Source organism: Prionailurus viverrinus, chromosome A2 (genome assembly GCF_022837055.1).
Source record: "Prionailurus viverrinus isolate Anna chromosome A2, UM_Priviv_1.0, whole genome shotgun sequence".
NCBI lineage: Eukaryota > Metazoa > Chordata > Mammalia > Carnivora > Felidae > Prionailurus > Prionailurus viverrinus.
The window spans coordinates 54,683,259-54,708,444 of record NC_062562.1 but is presented as its reverse complement, the minus strand read 5'-3'; the positions used below and the strand labels follow the sequence as shown (position 1 = coordinate 54,708,444).

Below are 25,186 nucleotides of genomic sequence, written 5' to 3'. Positions count from 1 at the left end.
GAAGTTTTGCCCACAAGACAGCATACTTCCCAGGGTAGGAGTTGCCTCTCTGAATAAGGGATTGGCTCTCCAGGGACCACAAGCCTCACCCCTCCCTACTGCCTCCCCAACCTGTATACATTTTTCTTACCTTCTGTCCAGTTCACTCACTTCTGTCACCTGTCTGGCCTCAGAGGTGTCACAGCTTTTACTTCTTCACTCACACACTGCCCTTGCAGGGTGCAGTCATTGAGGCATCCCTGCCCCGCCCACTCCGCTCGCTGCTGCCCCCTGGGGGTCCCCTCTGCTAGGCTTTGTGCTGGGTGCAGAGGATCCAGGCAGCCCCAGGGATGGTGAGACATCTGTGCTGGGGTCCTCCCTGCATCTGTTCATTCAAGGAGCCTGCACCAGCAGCCTGCCTCCCTCCTTCCTTGGCCAGAGGGAACCCCAAATTGCAAGCTGGGAACGCATCATCCGGGGGTGGACCGAGAGGCGGCAGGGTCGGGCAGGGGCCATACCGGAGTTGTCCTCGTCCTTCCGGATCTTCAGCTTCACCAGGTCCTCGCACTGCCGCAGGATTTGCACAGCATCCTCCATGGGGCAGTTGTCCAGGCGGATATTGTCGATGGCCAGAAGCTTGTCGCCTGGCTCAAGGGTGCCGGTCCTGCATGAGCAGGGGTGGGGGACAGAAAGAGGCTGGCACACGCTACTCCCCCTGGATTACTCCCCCTGCCCTGTGCCCAGGGCCAGCCCTACCTGTGTGCCACGCTGCCCTTCTTGATGTCAGAGATGATGAGGGGCTCTCCTCGCTTCCTGCTGGTCGCTGTTGCGGGCGGGGGGAGAAGCATGAATCTGACCTTTGACCACCTCAGCCTCAGGGAGTTTGGAGGGGTCAGGAGTTAGAGCATGTCCTGCTCTCACTGCTTCCTGTCTGGGTGACCGTGAGCAAATCAGCCCCCTTTCTGCCTCAGTTTCCCCTCTGTAAAATGGGGGGGATGCCACAGAACTCATGGAGATGTCATGAGATCAAACTAGACAAAGCAAAACCTAACATGGATCCCGGCACATAACAGGTGCTCAGTCCACATCAGCGCTTTTCCCTTCTGCTCAGCCCATCCCCCAGCAAACTGCGAACTCCTTCAGAGGCTGTGTCAGGGACTCCCACCTGGCACAGGGCCACGACCCAGGAACTGGGTGACCCTTCCACAATTGAGTTTTCCCTTCTCCCATCTGCAGGGAGTGCTAGCTGAATGGCCCGCAGGGGGCTCCCTCTCTGGAAACTGCCTCTGACCAAGAGAACAGCCTCACCCAAGGTTATGCAGCTCCTGGGTAGAGCCGGGTCCAACAGAAGTGCAAAGGCCTGGCTCCCAGCCTCATTCAGGACAACTTCCAAAGCCTTCCTGGCCCTCGGGCTCTCCGTGGGATTGGCTGAGCCACCTGCTGTGGTCGCATCACAACCCAGCTCCTCCATCTGCCCAGCCCCACATCCTTCACCTCGCACAGGTGGTGATTCCAAGAGCCCTTCTCAGCAAACCCCCGGAACATAACTCTGTCTAAGAAGCTCTTTCTGGGGAAACGTGACCTAAGACAATGGTTGTTGCATGAATAGCTAAGTTTTCTTGCAGAAAGAATCCATCTGGGCGGATGGGTTTTCCCATTAGTGACCAGATGGTAGAAGCCTCTTCTAGCCCATGTGGCATCTTTGCAGATGAGACAAGGGCACCTCTTCCAACTGATGTAATAAAATTGTAAGTCTACCTCAAATGGGCATCTTTGTGTCATGTGCCACTTGTGCAACTGTATCTGGCAGCCCTACCCAGAGGTTCCTGGGCTGGAAGCAGCTTCTCCCCTCCCAGAGTGCTTAAACTTCCACCTCCATTGACTGTGGAGTCTGGGGAAGGAAGGAGCTGCAGTCACCCTCTGTCAAGCCCAGGGTGGGGACTGAGGATCATTTCACACAAGGACTGCAATCCTGGTCTTCTGTTCTCTGGGGCTCCCTGAATCTCCCTGGGGAATGAGGTCCAAGCATCTGTTGCCTGACCTGGGGTCAGCCTACCAGTGTGTGTGCTGCCCTGGCCAGAGTGGACACTCGCCAGGAGGTCACCTCAGCAGGGCGGTGGGGGTGGCAATGCTACAGCCAGCCGGGGGGTGTCTCCACCCCTTATCCCAACGTTTTTCCCTTCAGGATCCCCAGGGCACAGTTAGAATCTCTACTATGTATGTGCAAGGGAGAAGGAGAGTGAACAAAACAAAGATCCCCACCCTCCTGGGGCTACCAGTCCGGTGGGGGACACAGATAATCAACAACATTTTAAAGTACAGCTGGCCTTTGAACTATGTGGGGGTTAGGGGTGCTGTCTCCCCATGCAGTTGAATATTAACTTTTGACTCCCCAAAACTTAACTACTAATAGCCTACGGTCGAATGGACACCTTACAAATAACACAATTGATTAACATGTACTTTGTATGTTATATGTATCACATACTATGTTCTTAAAATAAAGTATGCTAGAAAAAGGAAAATGTTAAGAAAATCGTAAGGAAAGGGGGCGTTTGGGTAGCTCAGTCGGTTAAGCAGCCGGCTTCGGCTCAGGTCATGATCTTGCGGTCCGTGAGTTTGAGCCCCGCATCGGGCTCTGTGCTGACAGCTCAGAGCCTGGAGCCTGTTTCGGATTCTGTGTCTCCCTCTCTCTCTGACCCTCCCCCATTCATGCTCTGGCTCTCTCTGTCTCAAAAATAAATAAACGTTAAAAAAAATTAAAAAAAAAAAAAAGAAAATCGTAAGGAAGAGAAAATACATTTACAGGACGTACTGTATTTATCGGAAAAAATCCACGTTTAAGTGGACCTGCACAGTTCAAACCCATGTTGTTCAAGGGCCAACTGTACATAATTTGTCAACTGATAAAGCATGCTGTGGAGAAAAAGAAAGTATGGAAGGGGCCACATGGAGGGTAGGGCAAGTGTAAATCGGGGTGGTAGGAAAGGACTTCCAAAGGTGCCATTTGAGCAAATGCTGGGGAAGAGGGCAGAGGGAACGGCCAGTGCAAAGGCCCTGAGGCTGGAAGGAGCAGTATGTTCAAGGATCAACCAGGAGGCCAGCAGTGGCTGGTGGGGCATGATGGAGGGATGGCAGGAGATGAAGTCAGAGATCACTAGGACCAGATCACAAAGGCCTCATCAGCCGTGAGGACTTCAGCTTTTACTCAGAGTAGGATGAAGCCATGGGAGGGTTCTGAAGGTCCCTATGCTTGTGCATTCTACTCTTCTGTTTTCATCCTCCCACTACTGGGAATGTGAAGGTAAAAAACAACAACAACAAAAAACAAATAAAAAACCAATCTGGCCCATGTGTTTGGTGCCTTACAAGCCACTTAATCCCACTGGGAGAGCCACATGGCCAGGAAACTCCCATTGTGCAGAATGGGAAACTGACGCTCCCAGTGGCTAGGGTGTCGCCCAAGGACACAGAGCTGAGCGTTGCAGGCAGAGGGAACCCAAGCCAGCCCTCCCACCTGGAGCACCCCCCTCTTCTAGGCTGGAGGTGTGTTCTTTCCCCCAGCAGGAGGCTCACTCGGCGTGGGGACTGCATGGCGGGGAGGGACTCACAGCCAATGGTGATGCCCAGCTCCACTCCACGCCTCTTGGGCAGCTTCACGTGGAAGGTACCGCTGCTCGGGATGACGGACTCTGCAGGCAAACACACGTGGACTCATGTGAGGCCTGAGGGAGAAGACTCAGGGAGTCCCAGTAGGCCAGCTGGGAGAGACTGCAAAAAGTCACCGTCCCAACCCCATCCTGCGTCTTCCACCTGACAGATGAGGGAACTGAGGCATGGTGAGCTGGCATTTGCCCAAGACAACCCATCTGGTCAGAGCAGATTTGGGGCTGGCGCCCAGGCTGAACCCAGTTCAGACCCAGTAACAATCTACCAAGCACCTACTACGTGCCGGGCCTTAGCTGGGTGTTTCTGCACGATTTATCTCATCTAACCCAACAATATCCATTGTAGTAGGACTCTATTCACCAGTTCAAGTTGGGGAAGCTGAGGATGGGTGGTGGGAGGGAGTGTCCAAAGTCACAGAATGTCGAAATCACAAGACCAGAACGTCTAACTGAGTTTTTGTGTGGGGTTCTTTGCCTAAGCCCTGCAGAGGGGCAGGGAATGTTTTCAGCCCCCCTCTGCCCTCCCTCGGTCCTGTTTCGGCACAAAACTCCCTCATCAACGCTCCCACTGGTGTGCAGAATTCCTGCCTCCCCGGCCAGTGCCTTCCTGGTGCTGGTGCTCAGGCACACGCCGCCAACGCTCAGGCAGAAGGGTCGCTGCAAGGGGGGGTGGGGTGGGGGTGGAGGAGCACGTGCACCGGGCGAGAGCACAGGACAGGAGGGAGCACAAGGTCCCCAAGGGCGAGGGGGGAGGTAGGGACACTCACTCACCTGCCACATCAAACTCGACCTCCAGTGCGACCCTGTGGGCCAGCGCCGCGTCCCGCAGCAGCTGGTTAGCTTCCTCCATCGTCCCGTCCTCGGTGGCAATACCATTGATGGACAGGACCCGGTCTCCCACCTGCAGCAGCCCACACCTGAATCCCGGGCAGCCCCGCGGAGAGAAGAAGTTCTGTTACCAGCACGGTTATCCCTGGGGGACAGGAATGCCATGCAGGGGCAGGCTCGGGGTATGACTCCCAGCTCAGCCCTATACCAGCTGTACATCCTCAGGTCATTCAGCACGTGACTCTGGCTAAGGGAGTGAACTTGCTGGGCCTCGGCTTCTCTGTCTGCCCAAGGGGGGTGATGCGTGCCTTAGGATATGTATATAGAGGACTCGGGCTTCAGGCAGACAGGGGTTCCAGTCCTGGGGCACTCACAAGCTGCGTGACCCTGGGCAATGCATCAGCTTCTCTGCACCTCAGTTTCCTCATCTATAAAGTGGGGCTGATGACGGAGTTGATAGGATGGTGGAGCGAGATACACTTGTGAAGCCAGGCTTGGCATGTGACTCAGTTTCCCTGGCTGTCTGTGAGCCCTGAGTTGGAGAATGGCAGGCCCAGTGGGGCAGGGGAAGTTGGCTCACCTCTCTGCTGGGCTGTCGGGCTCGATGAAGCGCACGAGCGGAGGGGAAGAAAGGGTCTCGGTGGCAAAGATGCCACCCTGGAGCTGGAGGCCGAAGCCGCTGAGGGGGTCTCCGCAGAGTATGACCTCCGTGGTCTCCGTGTGCACGATCTGTCCCCCTGGCCCCACTGTGCTGGAGGCCAGTGACACTACAGGACAGGTGGGCATGGCTGTCAGGTGGGCAGTCCCAGAGAGCCCTTCGGGCCAGAACCAACCCATTCCTAGGCTCAAGAACCTGGAGTCAGACGGGCAAGTGAGTGGCCCAGGGAGTCACAGCCTGTTCTGGGCAGTGCTCTCCTCATCTGCACAGCGGGGGATTCCCACCCAGCAGGGCCGTGACAAGGATTAAGGGAGACAGCTCCTGGGACTGCCATGTTGTAAAACAGAGGATTGTGATGTGTGATGTGATGTTGTAAACTCCTCTGTAAAACAGACGATTATGATGTTACGTTGGGTTAGTGTTGTTCTAATGCTAGTATAATACCATAATACGTATTATGCTATTTTTGGTAACAGCTTTATTGAGATACAATTCACCTAACATAGCATTCACCAATTTAAAGTGTACAACTTAGTGTGTTATAGTATATTAACAACGTAGTACAACCATCAGCACAATCAAATGTAGAATCCTTTCATCATCTCAGAAAGAAACCCCATTCCTTTTAGCTAGTGTTCCAGATCCTTCCATCTCTCCCGGCCCTAAGCAACCTCTAATCTATTTTCTTCTCTATGGGTTTGCCTATTCTGGACATTCCCTGTAAATGCAATCCTATAATATGTGGTCTTTTGTGTCTGGCTTCTGTCACTAAGCATAATATTTTCAAGGTTCTCCTTTATAAGGCTAAATAACATCCCACAGTATGAATATGCCACATTTTCTTTAACCATTCATCTCTCTCTCTCTCTCTCTCTCTCTCTCTCTCTCTCTCTTTTTGAGAGAGAGAGCGTGCATGAGAGCAGGACAGGGGCACAGGGAGAGGGAGAGAGAATCCTAAGCAGGCTCCATGCTCAGTGAGAAGTCCGATGCGGGGCTCGATCCCACAACCCTGGGATCATGACCTGAGCCGAAACCAAAAGTTGGACGCTCAACCAACTGACCCACCCAGGCGCCCTTATCCATTCATCTCTTGATGGACATCTGGGTTGTTTCCATCTTTTGGCTAAAATGAATAATGTTGCTACGAGTATTCATGTATAAGTTTTTGGGTAGACATGACATATTTTCATTTCTCTTGGGCATATATCAATGTGGAACTGCTGGGTCATATGAAAATTTTATATCTGTTTGATACATTATGTTACTTAATATATATTGTTTTATATTCCAGATATAAAAATATCTGTATTATTAATAGGCATTACGTATTAAATATAATTTATTATATTTAATTCTATTATGAATTATATTATACTATTATGCCTTTATTACTATTTTGTTATACTTTATATTACATGTTACAATCTGTGTAATATATTATATTGTTGCATATGTTGTATTGCTATAATTTTCATAGTTCCATCCCTAATAACAAGAATGGTGCTTGGTATATAGGAGGTGTTCAAAACGTTTAACTAATTAACTAATGGTTATCATCAATAATAATAATAATAATAATAATAATAATACTTTACTAGTCATCCGTCTTAGGAAAGGGACAGGTAAAGGTGTCCCAAGAGCCCTTAGCCTCCACATGCCCCTGCCTATGAACAGCATTTCTGAATCTTTTTACCTACACACCTCCAGCTTTGGTGGTTGACAAAGGAGGTTGGTAGAGACGTATTTTAATCTCTCATCTGACTCTGAAATGTTTCCATTTTCACCTTGGCTTCCAGGAAGCTCATAACCCTATTTAGCTCCTTTCCAGGAGATTTGTATTCCTCTTCTCCCTCACCTGGTTCAATTCCAAATGGCCCAGTTAACCTTTCATCCTTCCTGGAGGCCTCTACAACTCACAGAGCAGAAGGCTGGATAAACTCTCTACGTCAACAAAGGAAGGACTTTTCCCAGGAAAGACTTCAAAATTCTTGGTATTCTCGTGACTTTTGCTATTTCCACACGTCTCCTGCATTATCATTCACTACTATTTGTCTTTACATTCACTCACTTTTTAAAATACTTATACCTTCATTTCAAAAGGGAACTACATATACAGTGATTGCAAATAGAAATGCCTATAAACAAAAGGTAAGTAGAAATCTATACGTGTGTGTATATATGTGTGTATGTCTACACGCATATGTGTATATATACATACACACTGAACATGAAAATTACCACATGCTGGATGGCTAGCCTCAGGCCTACATGTCTTTGTCTTAGGGAAAATTAAAAAATGTCAGAGAAGCGGTAAAGACGTAGCTGCACCACGCTCACACTTTCTCTTTGGATCAAAACGAATCCAGAACGAAAGAAAATGAAATGGAGTTCCTGCAAGACCTTTGTGCAAATCTGAAAGAGGAAAGCTTTTCAGATTCAGGTATCCTCTCCTCAAGGCACTTTAAGGTGAGGTGCCTCTTTGATGGTGAGGTCTATCACCTGCTGGGAATTTTCCATAATAAATGTACAAAGCAACTGGTACTCATCAGGTGCATCCTTGTACACTGCACAACCTACCCAACCATCCAAGGCAGTCTGGCATACCACTCATGCTATTTAATGACCCCACAAACATAGAACTGGGGCCCTGCCCCAAATGCCCCCATTCTTCGGCAAATCTCTCAGGATCAGGCATACATGTAGCTCAAAGCGGAGGGAAGAGCCCATGGTTTACTTACATGAGCTCTTGTGCTCCCTTCTTCGCTGCCTCCTCCGCCCCATTGTGGTCCGGGGGCTCATAGGGTGGGATCCACGGGGAAGGGTGCTGGGGTTGGTGCAGGGAAAGGCATGATTCATGGTCGGCGAGGAAAAGGGAGTCGAGGACAAGGCTGGGGAGATGAGAGCACAGCCCCGTGAATCCCAGAAGGGCCTGCCACCTTGCCACACAGTGGGTGCTAGGCAGCCACCCCAGCACAAGGCGACACGGGGACGCACTCCCCCTTTCACCTCAACCACTGGCTGTGTGACCTCAGGTAAGTCTCTCCCACTCTGGGCCTCAAAGACTGCAGGGTTTTCACAGACCTGGTGAAACCCAGCTGCCAGGCTCATGTCGCCACTAATGTGCTGGGTAATACCGGGCAGACCCCCTAACTTCTCTGCGTCTTGGTTTCCTCCCCTATGAAACATGCACAAGCCATGGTGAGATGGGCACATTACATCGGCTCTGGTCCTGGCCGGCAGGTGTGGCCCAGGTGGGCGTCCTGCAGTGGCCGGGCCGCGGGCTGTGGCAGGAGAGCACGCAGGGGTCCCAGCGATGTGGCTGTTCGCTCCTCTGCACCTTCACTGTGACCCAAGGAAGAGGAGACAGAGGTGCAGGTGTTAGGGACTGAGCGAGTCTGGACTCACCACGCCCCCCTGGAGGGCAGGCTCCCATCTGCAGGATGAAGCGAGAAGAGCAGGACCAGACAGCCCGAGTTTCCCCAGAGCCAAGCCAGGCATTCATTCGGATGCCGCTCATGTGTCCTGAACCCCCCCACTACGTGCCAGGCACTGTGCTCAGCTCTCAGCCAGGCGGCAGCAAGGATGGGAGGGAAAGCAGGCCCAGCCTGAGAACTGGCCCATCAGCTTTGGGCAGCGCGGCTGGCAGACCTCACTGGGCCCCTGCGCCTTTAGGATCTACTGCGGTGCTGTGGCCTGGGCAGCCCTGGCCAGGGGCTGAGCACATGGGGGCACTAGGGTCTGGCTGTTTCTGCCCCATGCTGGGCTCTCGAGGCAACCTATGCTCCAGGGCCGAGGAGTTGGCCGAGGTCTGCTCACCCCTGCACTGCAGTCTGAAGCTGCTCTGGCTTCCCGCCCCCTGCCCTCCAAACTTCCGCAGGCTTTACCCCCAGATGAAGTCTTTGCACTCTCCTCCATCTGCTTCCCACGGGACTCCAGCGATCCTGCCTCCCCCACCTGCCCCACCAGATCTTCTAAACCGGCTGCCATGCAACGCCTCCTCCCAGACTGCCCCAGGTCCCGCCTTGGCTCTTCCTTCTGCTGTGGGGCTTTCAGGGGGGCCAGCCTGGTGCAACGTGTCCATGGACGGATGAGTGAGAACCCAGCTATCTCAGCCCAGTGACTCCACCCCCTGTGCAGCACCTCCATCCCACACAGGGAGGGCACGGCACACAAGCCAACTCAGGAGCCAGCTGCCAGGTCCTTGAGACAGGCCACTTGGCCCCTCTGTGCCTCACTGCCATTATCTGTATAATGGGGCTAAGATAGTGGCTGCCTCCCAGGATAACGGGGAGGATGTGAACGAGCTACCACATAGGACGTGCTTAGAGCAGTGCCTGGCACCTAGCGGAGGCCCACAAGGGCCAGGAGGGCTGTTGGCAGCCGTGTGCCCTCATGAGGCACTTCAGGGGTGCCTCTCTGAGCCTCAGCTGCCTCAACCTCCTCTGGAAAGTGGAATAACAGCAATACTGACCTCACAAGACTCGTCCCTAGATGAAAGGAGGTGACCCATGGGAAGCCCCAGCCCACAGCAGGTGCTCCATATGTGACTCCAGCTCAAGCCCCAAAGCCTTCCGTGTCAGGCCCTGGCTGTGGCTTGATGGGGCCTTTTCAGACCCTGGCAGAGACCACACAGATGGACCCTCCCCAACACCTGCCTCCCGCATTTTATTTGAGGGGTTTCTTTCTCTCCCAGATGATCAATCGGGTGTGCCAGGCTGGGATTCACACCCCTGGGCTGTGCTCTATCCTCTACCTCGGTTAACTTCTCCCAAGCCTGTGCATGTGGGGTCCTCACTCCCATTTACGGACGAGGCGACGGAGGCTGAGAGATGCAGAGGCTGTTCAGCTGGGGCAGCGCTGGCATTTGAACCCAAAGCCCAAGGTCTGGAATGCTAGAGGCACTTCCCTGCCCCAAGTTCAGCTCTGCCCTCTGGTCTCTTAGACCACCTGCTTCCTCTGCTCTTGGACTGCCTCGCACCCAGCTCTCTGCTCTGGTCTGGGAGCCCCCAACTCCTCAAAAGGCAGGGCTCTCGGTCCTCCTGACTGACTGGCTGCCCCCTCTGGTCCTGCTGAGGACGGTAAGCTGAGCCCCAGATCTAAGCTCTGAGTAGCACAGAGCACAGAAGGACTGTCCCCAACCTTGGTCTAGCCATTGTATTTCTATTAATACAAAGAGTGACAGAAACAGCCTTGGGACACCCACCCCAGCAGACTGTCAACACTCAAACATTCAGGTTGTTTCTCTGCCCCACCGGCCCAGCCTCGGCTGCTGCACTTGACAGTCTGAGCTTCCCCATGGGAGTGGACATTTGTTCCGGTAAATTTTAGCCTGCCCAGGGCTACAGTCCTAGGCCTCTGGGACCCTGTGCAATCCTCCCCATCTGCCCTCAGGTTTGGGGGCTGAGACCCTCCAAGGGGACCCACCTGCCTCTGACGGTTTCAGGGGCCGCCGACTTTGGGGTGCTGGCAGGATCTCTAGTCGCACTTTCTCTGACACGTTGGCCAGGAGCTTGGTGGCCTCCAGAAGCGAGCAGTGTGCTGTGCTGGTGCCATCGATGGACAGGATGTGGTCTCCAGCATGTAGGGCCCCACTCCTGGCCGGGCGGGAGAATGAAAGGGGAGGCTGGTCTGGCCAGAGAGAGCTCAAGGTGGCCTCTCCCCCGTCCATCCCTGGCCACTACGGGGGCAGCACCCAGTGTGCCTCACCTGTCCACCACACTGGCCGGCTTGATGCGGTCGATAGTGATGACTGACTTGTTCCGGTGGGAGCCGGTGGTGAGCGAGATCCCCAGGGCGGACCCAGGCGTCTTGGTTATCTCCACTATCAAGGGCCCCGAAGCATTGGCCACTGTGTCTGGCACGTGGAAGGAGACAAGAGTTCGAAATGCAAATATTGAACGCTTGCCTCCCCAGCCTCAGTCGGCTATCTCAATTTAACCCCCACTGCCGGGGAGGGATTACTGTACCCATTTTACAGACGGGTAAACTGAGACGTATGGAGGTAAAGGCCTTGTCCAAGTTCACACAAACACTCAGCAGCAGAGGAGGGTCAGGAACTCAGCTCTGAGGGGCTCTGACCCCACGGCTCTGCTAGACAACACTAAGGTGCTCCCACTTATGGAGAGCCTGCCATTTGTCTACAACCTTTTCCCATCTCAGAAAACGGCACCCCCATTAACCCACCCAGTGGTTTAAACACAAAACCTAGCTCCTTGTGCTCTCGACGCCCCTGCCCAACCCCCGCCACTGTGTCCAAACATCAGCAAATCAGACCAAATCGACTTTTATCATATTTCCTGAATGCAACCTATCTATGCTTCCCAGGCAACCAGCCTGGTCCAGCCACCATCACCTTTCTCTCCCCTAGCCTTTCCCACCTCTCCCTGATGTTTTCTTTATTTTTAGAATGCCACTTATTGCTATCTGACGCCTTCCATATTTGATTTATTCTGTTTACTGTCCACCTCTCCCCACCAGAAGGTGAGCTCCCTGAGAACAGAGGCCTCATCTGTATTGCTCTCACTTGGATCTCCAGTGCCTCAAACAATGCCTGACACATAATCTTTATTGCCCAGAGAGGCTCAGAGAGGCTAGGTGCTGGTCCAAGGTCACAGAGCCTTTGCAGTGGTGAGGATTTGGGTCTGCTACCCCTTGCCCCAAGCCCTGGGCCTCTTTCTGCCCCAACCCTAGTCCTCAGACCCCCAACTCACCTGGGATGGCCACATCATACTCCACCTGGAAGAGCGCCTCGTGGCTGCACTGTTGCAGCGTGGCCATGGCAGTGGCGTGGCTGGCCCCGTGCAGCGGGATCCCATCAACGCTGAGCAGCCTGTCGCCCACCTTCAAGGAACCTTCCCTGCAGGGAAGGGCCTGGTCAGCCAGCCCGGCCTCAATGAGCACTGTGCACAGCCCTCCCGAGAGGGTGCTGGGAAAGGCTGGGGCATGGGGGACAGAGAGGGGCAGGCAGTGGGTGAAGGAGAAAGGGACGGAATGATGAGTGAGGGAACGTAGGAGGGAGTCCATGGGTAAGCGGCTGAATAAATGAAGCGGGCAGGTAAGGATAGCTGGGACCAGCGACCAGCTCTGACAGCTCCCCCCTTTCTCGGTGCTTAATAAATTCATAGCCCCAGCTCAACCCTAGAACATCTGAGTGGGGATGCCCAGGGATACAAGAGAATGCCAGTGCCCAGAAAGGACACCAGCCCAGTCAGGGCCACACAGCATCAGGGGCGGGGCGGTCTGGAGGCTTCATGCTGCCCGTCATGAGGTCCACTCTCACTGCCCCCACTCAGGCTCCTCTGGCCTGGTGACAAATGCACCTGGGAACAAATTCAGCAGGGGCCCCGGGAGAGGGGCCTGAGTGGGGGTTCACCTCGGTTTGGGTCAAATCTCCACCCTGGAGTGCTTGCCCCAACAGATGGCCAAAGCTATTCTGGGAGGTTCTATGAATAGCTCATCACAGCCTCTGTCCCAAGAATGGGTTTAGATTTCTGACAAGGCCGTTCCAGGCTTCTCTTAAAATGGCCAAGACTCTCCCACTGGGGAGGTCAGGGGTCAGGTGCTGGGAACCGGACACGTTCGTCTCCCACATTCTCGTCTCCTGGCCCTGCCTGCCTGGTCCTTCTGAGCTATGCCCAGGCAGAGCCAGGCAGGGTGGCACAGCCAGGACTCCAGAGGCTGCGTTATAGAGGCCATAGCGGCACTGCTAACAGGGCCCCCGAATCTCTCACAGCAACTCCTAGGGGCTGTAGTATCCGCCCCAATCCACAGATGGGGAAAACGAAAGCCAGGGAAGGGAAGAACAACATAACACCAAGGCTTGCTTCCCTCCCCACCCCTGAGACAGTAGGTTATTGGGGAGGAAAGATCTTGGGGTCTCTCCCGTTTGGCATTGAGTCCTGCTCCACCAACAAGTCCAAGTGACTCTGAACAAGGTGTGTCCTCTCTTTGAGCCTCAGTTTGCTCATCTAGAGAACAGTGGTTTCTGGTCTGCCTTCTTCACAGAGGAGCTGGGGGCAGTCAGGGCAGGGAAAGGCTGTAAGGTTTCTTCTGGTTCAGGCTCACCTGTCTGCAGGGCCGCCAGGCCGGACACAGGTCAGGACGAGCGGGCGGGTCTTATGTACGTCTTCATGGGCACCCCCTGGACAGAACTCAACAAGAGGAATCAGTCATCTACCCACTCTTTCCCTGATGCCTAGAGGCCCCGACTCAGCCCCTAAACAGGCTCCCTTAACTAAATCTGTTTTAGGACCTGTCCCTTCTATTCACGGGCCCTCTTGTAAGATACCAACCGTAAATCCCCAGAGCTGGAACAAAAAGTAGGGAACGTGACCGAAATCCTTTCTTAAATGGCTTGCTTCCCTTCCTATGATCTCATCCTACTTCCCTTTTTGCCCTGGTTGCTAGGCAGCTCCAAACTTTGTTCTCAATCTCACTCCCAGCAATCATGCACCCTTCATTGCTTGGCAAATGTTTCCATTTAACATTTGACTTAATGGCCCTGGGTTCTTTAGAGTCAGAAGCAAGAAGCGATCCTATCTATCCATATACCTATCCCTACAACCTCATTAAAGCAAAACATGTGTTCACACATGGAATTAGCAGTAGCCTCCTTCCCACCTACTGGCCCCAAGTATGACTCTTACACTGACCTCTGAGGACAAAGCCAAAGCTATTGCCCTCCTTGTACAGGGAGACGTCCACTGTCTTTGTGATGATCCCTGGGCTGTTCTCAGGGGCTGGGGAGAAATAGAGGGCTCCTTTGAGTACCTCAGTCACATCACCAAGCCACAGACATCCCCAAAGCTCATTCTGGGAGAATTGGGTGACCAGACAGAGATTACAGGGAGGGTAAACTTCCCCCCACCCCAGTTTACAGGTAGGACAAGCAAGACTTCAAGGGACCCTTCACCTTAACACCCACTTAGAGAGAGGCCTGCCCAGGCTCACGCAGAGACCACGACAGAACTCAGACGTGAGTCCATGGCTATGGGCTCAGGCCAGGGTTGAATTCCAGTCATTCAAATCTTAAGACTTTAGACCAGCTTTGAAAATTCAGAGCTAGGCTAAACCCTTGCCCACTGTACTCTGTGCAAGCTGGCGGGGTGAAGACACCAGTAGGGCTGGTAATAACTGTTTCAGTCCCCATTCCCCAAACCATCCTCCCCCCCCCCCCCCCCGCCATGAGGAAGAAATCTGGACGCTACATGTAAAAAATGACAACGGGTTATAAACAGGGCCCTGCCACCTCCTGGTGACACCACACTGCAGTTGCAGCCGAAGTCCCTAGGTGTGACATAGGCCGGTCTTCAGGTCCCACCCACCCAGCTGGTCCCCACCACCCAGGTGCTGGCAGGGAGGCAGCTGTGTCTACCCATGACTAAGGCAGTGGAGAAAGTTCCCCGTCCAAGGGCACCCACCGGGCGGGGGCAGCTCATACTCCACCTCCAGCACCACGCGCTCGCCCACATTCTTGAGCAGGGTGATGATCTCATCATGGCGGAGCCTGGTCAGGTGGATCCCGTTCACTGACCGAATATAGTCGCCCACGTTCAACAGGTCACTCCTGGGAGCAAGGAGGCCAGAGCACATGCATGGTGAAGGTGCCAGCATTCACACCCACTCTTCGGTTGAATCCTTATGATCTCCGAATCCCCATGTCACAGATGGGGAAGCAGTGGCTCAGAGAGGTCAGACATCGTCCAGGGTCACACAGCGGGTCAGTAAGAGAGTGCAGATTCTAACCTACACCTGTCTGACACCCAGGCCTGGCATTTCCCCCGATGCCGGCCTGCCTGCTTTTCCTCCTGCTGGGGTGTTGCCCTCATAGTTAAGGCTCCGACCAGCCTCAGAGGAGCCCACAGAGTGGCTGGATCATCTCCTTATTTGCTGTTTCCTAGAGCTCACCCTGGCTTCTAACCACTAATCTTCTGTTCTATTCAACTGGACGCTACCGATGCCTGCCCTGTGTGAGGCCCAGAGAGGTGGCAACAGAGAAGCTAACCCCCAAGTCTCATGGAACTCCTGATCCAAGGGACCCGCATAGGCCAGACGACAGGAAAATCCAGAGTGATGTGTGCAGAACTGGCACGTAGGGCCATGCGAGCAGAGCAGAGGAGCCGCCTGAGCCTGGGGTACGGGGGGCCTCCCAGAGGCAGTGTGGATGGATGAATAGGAGGCTGCCAGTGGGGAACAGACCTTCTGGCAAGTTAACTGCATGTGCAAAAGCTTGGAGGGCCTGGCAAGAGTGGGATGCTGTGGTCGAGCCAGCCCCTTGAGTAAAGGGGAAAAGAAGAAGCTGGGGCCTAGAATTACAGCCACCACCGACCGGAGGCCTCCCTCCAAGGAGCACTGGGGCGCTCCTGGAAACAACTGACTGATGGCTTTACTGACAGCCCTGGTACCTTTTCCGCTGGCCCCTGCCTGCCTCCTCCTGCCCCACGGAGCCCAATCCTCACCTGGCTGCGAGCCCCCCCGGTCTCAGGTTGGAGACCCTGGGCTTCCCGTCCTTGTCGGTGCCACCTGAGATGGTTAGGCCCAGCGTGCTGCCTTCCTTCTTGGTCAGCTCCACCATGGTGACCCCGCGGAACTCCTCTGTCAACAGATGGGGGGGTGAGTGGGCAGTATGGCACAATTCCAGGCCCCCAGCTCCAATACAAATGAGACCCACACTTGGTAAACAGAGCACCTGGCTGCAAAATGCTGGGTAAGATCATCTCCTTTTTACACAAAGAGGATCAGAGAAGTTAAGTGACCGGTCTAAGGTCACAGAGTGAGTTATCGGCAGAGCCACTGCCGTCTGACCCCCCCGCTCTGAGCCACCTGTGCCTCCAGGACAGAGAAAGGGGAAGGGGAAGAGGCTCATCACCTGGAATGCTCTGTCTGCGGCATGCCAGGGCCACATCGGTCCCTCCTGCATCCTTGCCCCCTTTGGAGTAAGGTCCATCATCTGCAGGCAAGAAAGAGAAAAGGCCCTGAGTTCCACTTTCATTTCCGTGCAGGTGAAACCTTTCTGCCTTGGGACTCTTCTGCTTCATGGATGTGACCTGTAAAAGGGGTTCCCTCCTGCCACCGGCTCCGACTGAATCTGCTGGGCGGTGGCGGGGCGGGGGGGCGGTCCTCCTGGCTTCTCCTCCCAAAGGAGGCTCCATCTCTGCCCTTGAGTGGAATAACCTTCTTCTGAACACCACCACATACTGGGGCTTCACAGCCATCCTGTGGTTGAGTGTCATTCCACTGTATAGATAGAGAAGCGGAGGCCCCAAGCGGGACAACTCAGGCCCATAGTCACACAGCTGGGGAGTCACGCCATCTGGATTAGAGCACAGGTCTTGGGGCCCCACCACCCGGGGGCTGTGCCTGCACAACTGCCAGAACTGGCAACTCTCTCCCATGCAGGCACCACGGCACAGGTGAGACGGGGCTGACCGTGAGCAAACTCAGTCGAATGGACCCACTCAGCGCTCATTCACGAGGACTGCACTTGATCGTTTACAGTTCACATTCTCAGATGTTCTGGCAGCCCGCGAGAAGTCTCCTTTAGCTTCAATTCTAGAAAACACTCTCCGAGAAGTCTGTCTCCTTTAGCTTTAATTCTAGAAAACGCTCTCTGAGAAGTCTGTCCCCTTTAGCTTCAATTCTAGAAAACACTCTCCCGGAAGTCTCTCTCCTTTAGCTTCAATTCTAGAAAACACTCTCCCGGAAGTCTCTCTCCTTTAGCTTCAATTCTAGAAAACACTCTCTGAGAAGTCTGTCCCCTTTAGCTTCAATTCTAGAAAACACTCTCCCAGAAGTCTCTCTCCTTTAGCTTCAATTCTAGAAAACACTCTCCCGGAAGTCTCTCTCCTTTAGCTTCAATTCTAGAAAACACTCTCTGAGAAGTCTGTCCCCTTTAGCTTCAATTCTAGAAAACACTCTCCCGGAAGTCTCTCTCCTTTAGCTTCAATTCTAGAAAACACTCTCCCGGAAGTCTCTCTCCTTTAGCTTCAATTCTAGAAAACACTCTCCGAGAAGTCTGTCTCCCTTAGCTTTAATTCTAGAAAACACTCTCTGAGAAGTCTGTCCCCTTTAGCTTCAATTCTAGAAAACACTCTCCCGGAAGTCTCTCTCCTTTAGCTTCAATTCTAGAAAACACTCTCCGAGAAGTCTGTCTCCTTTAGCTTTAATTCTAGAAAACGCTCACTTTAAGAAGTTTTCACAGATTTCAAACATAACGAAAATAGAATAGTACAATGCGGAGGTTCTCAAAGCATGGCTCCTAGACCGGCAGCACCAGCAACCCCTGGGAGCTGGTCAGAAACAACAGATTCTCGGGTCCCACCTAGGACGTAGGACATTAGAAACTTTGAGGATGGGGGTTTAGCAATCTGCATGTGTACGTGTTTTAGTAGATTACCCTAACTTACATTTTCATCTATATTTTAAATTTTATAGACATTAAAGTTCTTTGTCATGTGCTCTTCTCTGGGTTTTGGGAAATGTGTCCTGACCACCACAACCAAGATTTAGAATAATTCCATCACCCCCAAAATTTTCCCTTGCTTCCCCCTTTGTAACCAACCAGTCCCTGCCCAACCCTCAGCCCCCAACTACCACTGATGTTTTCTCTATATATACTCTTGGCTTCCCTAGAATGCCATATAAATAGAATCATGTAGTAAGTATGTGGGCTGTTAAGTCTACTTTCTTTTATTTAGCATAATCATTTGGGATTCACTCCTGTTTTGCATGGATCAGTGGTTTGTTCCTCTTTTTTTATTTAAAAAAGTTTTTTTATGTTTATTTTTGAGAGAGAGAGAGAGAGAGAGAGCAAGCAGGGAAGGGGCAGAGGGAGAAGGAGACAGAATTCAAAGCAGGCTCCGGGCTCTAAGCTGTCAGCACAGAGCCCAATGAGGAGCTCAAACTCATGAACCGTGAGATCATGACCCAAGCCGAAGTCGAATGCTTAACCAACTGAGCCACCCAGGAGCCCCAGTTTGTTCCTCTTTATTACTGACAGATGTTCCACTGCAGGGATGCATCTGTTTGCTTAGCCATTCACCTACCGAAATACGTTTCCACTCTTCCCAGTTTGGTGCAATTTCACAGGGGGCATAATAAATATTTGCATACAGATTTTTGTTTGAACATAACTTTCTGTTCCATTTGGGTAAATACCCAGGGATGGGATTCTGGGTCACATGGTAAGGATGAGGTTAACTTTGTGTGAAACTGCCAACCTGCTTTTCAGGGTGGCTGCACTATTTGTGGGTCCACCAGTAATGTAGGAGGGGTCTGGTTGCTTCACATTCTCACCAGTATTTGGCAATGTCAGGTAGGATTGGTTTTTTTTGTTTTGTTGTTGTTGTTGTTTTAATTTTAGTCGTTCTAACAGATATGTAGAGGCTTCTTACTGTGTTTTTTTTAAAGACTTTATTTTTAAGTAAACTGCACACCCAGTGAGGGCTCAAACTTACAATCCTGAGATCAAGAGTCACATGCTCTCCCTGCCTGAGCCAGCCAGGTGCCCTTCTTATTGTGGTTTAACGCACACTTGCCTAATGACTATGATGTGGTACGCTTTTCCTCATTTGCCACCCATATATATCTTCATTGGTGCAATATCTATCCAAACCTTTTGCTCATTTTTAAATTGGGTTGTTTGTTTTCTTGTTATCAAATCTTTATATATTCCAGATTCCTCTGTGTAGATATAATAATTTTGTGTTTTGCAAAGGCAACTCTGTGTCACACTGAAGTTTGAGAACCACTGGTATAATGAATCATCTTTACCCAACATCTACTTTTAACAATTATTAACACTTTGTCATATTTATCCCATGTATTTTTATGTTGAGATACTTTAAAACAAACCCCAGATATGATGAAATTACACTCTAAATATTTCAGTATGCATTAAAAAAGTGGGAACACATTTCTTAAATAGCAAAAATATCACTATCACACCTTACAAAATTAAAATGATTTCTGGGGCGTCTGGGTGGCTCAGTTGGTTGAGTGTCTGACTTCAGCTCAGGTCCTGATCTTGCGGTTCGTGAGTTCAAGCCCCACATCAGGCTCACTGCTGTCAGCCTGTCAGCACAGAGTCTGCTTCGGATTCTCTGTCTCCCTCTCTCTACCCCTCCCTCACTTGTGCTCTGCCCAAAATAAATTAATTAAAAAAATTTTTTTTTTAATCTTTATTTCTTTTTTTTTTTTAATTTTTTTTTTCAACGTTTATTTATTTTTGGGACAGAGAGAGACAGAGCATGAACGGGGAGGGGCAGAGAGAGAGGGAGACACAGAATCGGAAACAGGCTCCAGGCTCCGAGCCATCAGCCCAGAGCCTGACGCGGGGCTCGAACTCATGGACCGCGAGATCGTGACCTGGCTGAAGTCGGACGCTTAACCGACTGCGCCACCCAGGCGCCCCTCTTTATTTCTTTTTGAGAGAGAGACAGCGTGTGAGCCAGGGAGGAGCAGAGAGAGAGGGAGACACAGAATCTGAAGGAGGCTCCAGGCTCCGAGCTGTCAGCACAGAGCCTGACGCGGGGCTCAAACTCACGAACCGTGAGATAATGACCTGAGCTGAAGTCAGACGCTCAACCGACTGAGCCACCCAGGTGCCCCAAAATAAATAAATATTTTTTTTAATTCCTTCATTATTAAATTACTAATTAAAATCCACTCCATATTCAAATTTTCCCAACTTCAGTAAGTTTCTAATTTCAATGAGTACAATTTTGGTTTTGGAAAGTTGTGTTTGGTTCTTTTGCTTATATCCTTGTCATATATTGTTCTTTCCTTATCTAGTGCACCTTACAGGTCTCTAATAATTTTAAATCTTTGCAATGTTCATCTATTACTCAATTTTCTATTATCTCAGACTCTTGAGAGGTGTTTCTGCTGTCTGGGATGTCTGATGACTCTCCCTCGTGGTGAACTACTTCCTTGTATGTTTGGTAATTGTTGGATTGTGAGTTCATGTCTAGTAGGGCTTCACCTGTGGGAATCTTATTCAGCCTGGTTGAAGGCAGGTCCCTCCAGGGTCCAGAGAGAATTTGCAATTCCTTTCCCTCAGTGCCTGCCAAGGCATTATTTATAGAAATATTGGCTCAGGGGTTCTGGAACCAGGGGAGTAGTGTGAATTACAACCTTCAACAGATACCAGGGGCACATCTCGGAAACCCAAATCTCAAGACCTAGCCGAGACAGACATTCTCTCTCTTTGGTAGATGGGTGGGTATTTTCCAAGTCCCCACTTTCGCTGAGGGTATGTCTTTTTAAAGGTCCTGGCTTTATGCTGGGGTGTGAGCTCCAACTAGGGAAGATATAGGGACATCATCTCCTGTATCCTTAAGCTATTAAAACCTAAGCCTTTGGTTGCCAGACCAGCAAACACCTTCATTCCTGCTGCCCCCCCAGTAAGGAAGCTTATCAGCCTACATGCATCCTTCTGGTTTTCAGCTTTCTCTTCATTTTTTGATTAGAAATGTACTAAATTTACAGACCAATTTGTGGACAGTTGACATCTTTACAATATCAGGTCTTCCAATCAATGAGCATGGTCTACTCTTTCATTTATTTTTGTCTTCTTTAATCTCTGCCAAGAATATTGTATACTTCCACGGGCAAAGACCATGTACATCTTTCATTAAATATATTCATAGATATTTGAAGTGTCTTAATGCTATTGTAAATTGGATTGTTGTTCAAATTTAATTTTCTAATCATTTGTTGCTGATATATAATAACAGAGTCGATTTTGTATACTGACCTTTAAAACTCCCGTATTAATTCTAATAGTTTATCTGTAGGTTCTCTGGGCTTTTCTGTCGTCTGTGAAAAATGACAGGTTTTTTTTCTTTCTAAATGTCATACTTTTTATTTCTTTTACCTGCCTTTTTGCACTGGCCAGACTTCCAGTGCAAAACTGACAGAAGTGGTTATGAAGGCCGCCCTTATCTCCTCTCCAATGCACCCTCTTCATTTCCTATGAGTTTATCTGTGCATCTCAAAAGAGTTTGAAGCTGGAAGGTTTCAGGTTACCTGCTCTGTGATAATGCCTGAGCCCTTGCCTCTCCGCAGCACTTGTTTGTCTTAGACACTGTGCATACTCTGGATTCTCCTCTATGCCCTGGCAGCAGGGGGGAAGGGGGGCTCACACATCATGCACCAACCATCCACACCATCCCCTATATCTCATTTACTTCTAACAGTAACCCTGGGAGGAGGGAGATGTTACCATCACTTCCACTTGACAGATGAGAAAACCTGAGACTCAGAGGGGCAAAGTTCTTGGCCAAGGAAGCTTCTGCCAAGAGCCAGGACCTGACCCCAGGCCCCTTTGCCCCTGTCACCCCACATTCCCGGCCCCCTTAACCAGGTTATTTTTTTCACACTCCTTCTCCAGGTCCTTCCTCAGCACCAGACTGAGATGGGCAAAGACAACTGGCAAACCATCAGGCTGGCAGGCTCTCCTGTGCTGACTCGGGAGCCACCCCTCCCAGCACCAGACATGTCCCATGGGTCTCCAAGGCCTCATGTGAGCCTGCACACATCCCCACCCACCTATGAAGAAGAGCCCTCCTGCTGCCCTCATTCAGGCAGCTCCAGCCTGGCCCAGTGTTAAGGGGATGTGCTCAGGGTTCAACCCATCCTGAGTGCAGGCTCCGGCTCAGCTATTCACCAGCTGTGGGAAGGCCACTCCTCTCCCCAAGCCTCTGGCCATGGCAAGACCTAACTCCCAGCACCCATCTTCCCTTCTCACTCCTCTGCGGAGGCACGTGGAAGCAGAGTTGATGAGGAATTAGCCCCTGCAAGGGGCAGAAGCCACAAATCCCATCCCAGCCAGGTCCTTTTCAGATTAGGGTTCAGCAGGGGGTGGAGTCAGGCTAGGCCAAGGTCAGGGCTCAGCTAGAATCAGTCAAACTGGGGGAGCCTGGGTGGCTCAGTCAGCTGGGCGTCTGACTTCGGCTCAGGTCATGATCTCACGGTTCGTGAGTTTGAGCCCCGCGTCGGGCTCTGTGCTGACAGCTTGGAGCCCGGAGCCCACTTGGGATTCTGTGTCTCCCTCTCTCTCTGCCCCTCCCCGACTCACGTTCTGTCTCCCTCTCTCTCTCAAAAACAAATAAACATTAAAAATAAAAGAATCAGTCAAACTACAGCAGGTTTCTCAACCTCTGCACTATTGACGTTTTTTTTTGCTAGATAATTCCACATGGTGGGGGGCTCTGTACCATGTTTAGCAGCATCCCTGCCCTCTAACCACTAGATGCCAGTAGCACCCCACCCCTACTCACGACAACAAAAATGACTCCAGACATTGCCAGATGTCCCCTAAGGGGGCAATAGTGCCCCCACCCAACACCCTCCCCCTGAAAATCACTGCTCTAGAGTCAGAGTGGGGCTCAAGCTGGGGCTGGGTCAGGTTCAGCAGGAGGTTGGGGTCACAGCATAGTCAGAACCTCAGGAAGGTGAGCCCCTTCACCACCTGTAGCTCTAGCCACTGAGAAACTACCCAGCTCCCCCATCGCTCTGCTTTTCCAGACCAAGGCTAGGCTCCCTTTGCTTGCCAGAAGGTGGCAAATACAAATCAGATAGCAGGTGAGCCCCAAACCATTTCCAGGGCCCCCGCAGTTGGGCCCCCAGCAGCTTTCCTTACTAGCTGCCCCCACCTCATCCCCCAGGCCCTTGTTCATACAAGCCACCACCAATTGAGGCAACACACCATTAAGTATAATGCCTCCTGTAACGGTTCCCTAATTTGCACTTCATTTAGATTCAACAAGATGTTTCTGAGCTAATAAAATGAAAAAGACTGGTTTCTATCAACTCTGTGACAGCGAACATCTCTGGTATTTCATTGTGGGCAATTCCAGAATTAAAATTGGCCTTATCTCCTGCAAATGAGATTCTTGTCACTGGAAAATCCCTCTCTCCTGGGCTGTCCTGGGAGGACCAGAGATAAGCTTGCCGGCTCCAGGTTTGATTCCAGGGAGGCGGTTGCGGGGAGGGGAGAGATTATCTCTTAAGGAAAGGACGGGGAAAGCAGAGGGTCAAGTTCACCAAATTCAGTGCAGCAGGATCCCCAAGAATGGAGTATGAGACAACAGTGGGTTTAAGGTGGTGTTCTGGGCCCTGATATCAAAAACAAAGTACCTAGAAACCTAGAGTGAGGAACGGTGGGATCTGCTGGGTTCCGAAGCAGAGGCTGCAGGATGTTGGCTCTGAAAGAGAAAACCCATGTCCTGGGGTGTCTCCACGTGTGCCTTCCACGTGGCCTCTCCTCCCTTTGCACACCCCAATATTCAGATTTTGCTCCACTGAACCATACGGGGCCACATCGGCCCACAATGACCCCCTTGGGAAAGAGGTGTCAGGACCACCTGTCTCAACCCTGAGTGACCCCAATTCCCTCCCTTCTACAATTCTTTTGCTGGCTTTGGGCTCAGGCTGTGAGCCATCTCTTTTCCCGGCTGGCAGGTGTGCTGCGAACTGAAATTCATACGACTGTGTGCAAAGAGTCAGTGGGCAATAAACTGGGACTTGAGAGACTCTTCTCTAGAAAAGGCGTGTGCATTTTTGTGTGTGGCCTTGATGACCTCTCTTGGAGACTGAGGCCACTCAAGACAGCCAGTTGCTGGGTAAGAGGCTCCTGGATAGCCAAGACCCCGTACCATATTCAGGAAGGCACCCATGAAAAATGCGACAACATTTGCTGATGCCTGTTCACCAACAGTGCCCCACTTTCATGAGCATCCAGGGTGGGGGGAAACCGAGGCAGCCTTCAAACCAAGAATCAAGGCAAGGCCAGAATTTTCAGTTGGCTGCGTGACTTGAGTCTCTATTTCTCCATCCATAAAATGGGGGTGTATCCCCCCACTGCTGGCTCTAGCCAAGCCAGTCTTGAGAATTTGAGGGAATTATTTATAGAAAATTCTATGGGGGTTCAGACCCTTGTCCTCCTCCCTAGCACAACGTGCTCACTCTCTCCCGCTCTGTCTTTTTTTTTTTTTTTTTTTGTTCTGGGACTTGGTAATTATATGCCTAGAGATGAAGGCTTTTCAAAAACATCTTTCCCACCAATTTTCAGCTGGAAACGTGCATAAAAACAGAGATATTTTTATCTGCGTGTTTCTTTTTTCCTGTCTCCTCCTTCCAGCAATGGGCAATTATGAGCTTTTGCCTTCAGTCAATTCGTCCTGTAAGAACTCGCTTCAGAGGGAAATGCATTTCCGCAGCGAAGCCAGCCTGTCCCGGCAGATGCGGGCTGGCCCCGTCAGGGAGCAGAAGGGAGCGAGGACACGCAGTGCCCAGTGCAGGGTATACACCTGGTCCCAGGCCCCACGCTGCAGCCAGGGGCGGGTGGGTGGGCTTCTTTTTTATTTTATTTCTCTTGAAAGCTTTGCTAACTCGCCTTCATTATCCCCATCTCTCTGGGGCCCCAGGGAGCTATTGAGCTCTGACAAAGGGCAAAGGAAGTCTGCCCCTAGCCAGGCTGCCTGTGCCAGGATCCCGCCTAAGCAAGAAAGGGGCGCGGGAGGGCGGGGCGGCAGACTCGGCCTACTGAGCTTGGTTCTGTGGGTCTCCAGGAGGGAGCATTCGGCCTCTGAGGGGGTCCACTGAGAAAACACATGTTCCGAGGCTCAATCTGGGGGGAACAGAAATGACTGCGTGACAGCCAGCCACCAACGGGGCCAGCCCAGCCCCGCACTGATGAGAAGGGGGGCCCCGCTTTCCTCTGGGCCCCACGTTGACTGCATTCAAGTACAGTACTCAGGGGCCCGTTGCTGACCCTGGGGCAGCAGCCGCTCACTGCTCCCACAGGCCACCCGGGATCTACCGGCCCCAGCTCCGCTGTTCCCACCTCTGCAGGCATGGCTGGTCCGATGGAAAAAGGAAGGACGGACTTTGGAGTTAGGCCAACTTCAGAGTCTGATTCTAAACCTTGCTGCCCACTGGCTAGGGATCTAGGACCAGCCACTTCTCCTCTCTGAGCCTCAGGCTTCTACTCTGCACAGTGGGGGGCGAGGGCCCGCCTCATGGGTTGGTATGAGCAATCTAATTAACATTA

At 51.7% G+C, this 25,186-nt stretch overlaps 1 protein-coding gene across 2 annotated transcripts in view; it reads right to left on the bottom strand.

The window, feature by feature from the left end:
* Positions 1 to 25,186, bottom strand: part of GRIP2 (glutamate receptor interacting protein 2) — a 96,384-nt gene that overhangs the window by 14,818 nt on the left and 56,380 nt on the right. Inside the window, exons 2-16 of one of the 2 annotated variants that reach the window (XM_047850517.1) lie at positions 16,001 to 16,081; positions 15,591 to 15,726; positions 14,553 to 14,698; positions 13,785 to 13,871; positions 13,198 to 13,273; positions 11,844 to 11,989; positions 10,840 to 10,987; positions 10,558 to 10,727; positions 8,350 to 8,475; positions 7,872 to 8,021; positions 5,056 to 5,242; positions 4,419 to 4,564; positions 3,591 to 3,671; positions 736 to 802; positions 498 to 643 (exon numbers count right to left, since the gene is read on the bottom strand). In XM_047850517.1, the coding sequence (XP_047706473.1) occupies positions 498 to 643; positions 736 to 802; positions 3,591 to 3,671; positions 4,419 to 4,564; positions 5,056 to 5,242; positions 7,872 to 8,021; positions 8,350 to 8,475; positions 10,558 to 10,727; positions 10,840 to 10,987; positions 11,844 to 11,989; positions 13,198 to 13,273; positions 13,785 to 13,871; positions 14,553 to 14,698; positions 15,591 to 15,726; positions 16,001 to 16,081 (1,893 nt within the window). The remainder of the gene's footprint in view (positions 1 to 497; positions 644 to 735; positions 803 to 3,590; positions 3,672 to 4,418; positions 4,565 to 5,055; positions 5,243 to 7,871; positions 8,022 to 8,349; positions 8,476 to 10,557; positions 10,728 to 10,839; positions 10,988 to 11,843; positions 11,990 to 13,197; positions 13,274 to 13,784; positions 13,872 to 14,552; positions 14,699 to 15,590; positions 15,727 to 16,000; positions 16,082 to 25,186) is intronic. The other variant, XM_047850518.1, reaches the window with a different exon arrangement.